General features: G+C 65.8%; 1 protein-coding gene across 1 annotated transcript in view; it reads left to right on the top strand.

Annotated features, from left to right (window-relative positions):
- The window catches only part of KCP (kielin cysteine rich BMP regulator), a 63,763-nt gene that overhangs the window by 19,643 nt on the left and 41,754 nt on the right, over window positions 1–2,366 (top strand). Inside the window, 2 exon segments of the mRNA XM_075063427.1 lie at window positions 848–930; window positions 1,499–1,592. Of these exon segments, the coding sequence (XP_074919528.1) occupies window positions 848–930; window positions 1,499–1,592 (177 nt within the window).

The raw sequence follows: 2,366 nt of genomic DNA, 5'->3' as shown, positions 1-2,366 counted from the left end.
CATGCCAGTCCCCCCAGCACACCCCGATCCCCTGCCCGCGAGGCCACATGCCAGTCCCCCCAGCACACCCCGATCCTCTGCCCACTGGGTCACGGGCCAGTCCCCCCAGCACATCCCAATCCTCTGCCTGCAGGGGCCACAGGCCAGGGCCCCCACCCGGATCCCCTGCCCGCGGGGGCCATGGGCCAGTCCCCCCGCTGATCCTCTGCCCACGGGGGCCGTGGGCCAGGGCCCCCCCCAATCTTCTGCCCGCAGGGGCCACGGGCCAGTCCCTCCACACTCTGATCCTCTGCCCGCAGGAGCCATGGGCCAGGGCCCCTTACCCCAATCCTCTGCCCACGAAGGCCTCAGGCCAGTCCCCACCCCAATCCCCTGCCCGTGGGGGCCAAGGGCCAGTGCCCCCCACACACCCCGATCCTCTTGCCACGGTGGCCATGGGCCAGTCCCCCCCACCCTGATCCTCTGCCTGCGGGGGCCACGGGCCACTCCCCCCTACACACCCCGATCCTGCCCGTGGGGGCCATGGGCCAGTCCCCACCCCAATCCCCTGCCCACGGGGGCCACGGGCCAGTCCCCCCGCGATCCCCTGCATGTGGGGGCCACTGGGCCATTACCTCCCACCTCAAGCATGGGGGACCCCACCAGGCCAGTTTCTCCAGCCCCAGTGGACACGGCTCTGCCTGGGCTGGGGACAGATCGGGCGCAGCTGCACTGGGAACAGACCCACTGGCTGGAGTCTGGGCTGGCACCTCAGGGGCCCTCGCCCTCTGTCCCATCCTCCCAGCATGCATTGCAGAGGCAGGGTGCCCCCCGTTAACCCTCAGTGTCCCCACTTGCTCTGCCCTAGGCTGCAGCTACGGGGGAAAGGAGTACCCCAATGGCGCTGAGTTCCCGCACCCCACAGACCGCTGCAAGCAATGCCACTGCCTCGTAAGTGCTCAGGGACGAGTGGGGGGCCTGGCCCGAGGACGGCTCAGCGTGACCCACCGGACACCTGGGTCCCAGCCCGGGCTCTGCTGCTGCCTTGCTGGGGGACGCTGGCCTTGTTGCTTCATGGGGACCAATCGGGCAGCCAGCACCCCGGCCAGCCCCGCTCCCCGCATCACAGGTGGGGAAACTGAGGCACAGAGCAGGCGAGCATGGCAGAGCTGAGAATAGAACCCAGGCGTCCTGGTCTCCAGTCCAGTGGCTGATCCACAGCCCCCGAGGGAGGGGCCCATTTAACCCTGTCCCTGCCACACTGGGGACCGGGGCGTCACAGCAGACGGTGGTTTTCACACTGTGCTGAGCAGGTAGGGGGTGCAGGGTGGGATTGAGGGCTGGGCTGGTGGGCGGAGGCCCGGTGCTGGGGGCACAGTCTGGGGCAGGGGGCATGGGATGGGTGGGATGCTGTGCTGGGGCATAGTGTGGGGGGTGGGATGGGGACTGGGGGGCAGGACTCCTGGGTCCTCTCCCTGGCAGTGCCTGGCTGGCTCTGACCTGCATCTCTCCCCTGCAGAACGGCAATGTTCAGTGTCTGTCACGGCGCTGCCCCCTCCTGCTCTGCGTGGAGCCCATGCTGGTGCCTGGCGGGTGCTGCCCCCAGTGCCCAGGTAGGCAGTAGCTCGATCGCTGCTGTTTGCTCCTCTGTGGGGCAATGGTCTGGGGGAGGTCATGGCCCTTTGCAGCAGCCCCCCTTCTGTCTGAGGGAGAGGGGCCTGGGAGGTTCTGAGGGGCTGTTCACTGGCAGGGCCGAGCTGAGCCCGGCCCATCTGGGCTCCTGGGAGGTCCCCCCCAGCACTGACCCCACTGGCTAAACTTTCTGCTGCCTTGAAACCCGCTCCCGCCATGGCCAAGGTCAGAGAGAGCCCATCCCTGTGGCCTCCTGCCTGCCCAGCTCTAAGCTCTGCTGGTGCCACTCACTCCCGACCCACAGCCCCCTGCTACCCCAGCCCTGGCCCCCACACCCGGTGCCCGACTCAGACTCCCATGTAACGATGCTGGTTCTGGTGGGACCCAACTGAGAGTATCAGTCCAGGACAAATCGCTCAGAGCAGGGCAGTCACAGCCCCCGGCTGGGGTTTCTCTGCACATCCAGGCAAACCAAACCAGCCAGCCAGAGAGGACTTTGGTCTCACCCCACTGGCTAACCACAAGTCACACCAGCAATACCCTCAGACACTCCAGTTTCCCAGTATCAGCACCAGGGCCGCTCGTTATGGGAACGAATGGTTATGGAAACCAACACCCCAGTAAAAGAAAACGGTTCTCTCGATCCCAAAGGACCAAGCCCCAGACCCAGGTCAATACACACCTCAGATCTTACCCACAAATCACGCTGTTGCCAATCCTTTAGAATCTAACATCTAAAGGTTTATTCATAAAAG

The sequence above is a fragment of the Chelonoidis abingdonii genome, chromosome 1 (genome assembly GCF_003597395.2).
Source record: "Chelonoidis abingdonii isolate Lonesome George chromosome 1, CheloAbing_2.0, whole genome shotgun sequence".
In the NCBI taxonomy this organism is placed as follows: Eukaryota; Metazoa; Chordata; order Testudines; family Testudinidae; genus Chelonoidis; species Chelonoidis abingdonii.
The sequence above is the reverse complement of the archived record's forward strand: the minus strand, read 5'-3'. Positions and strand labels throughout refer to the sequence as shown.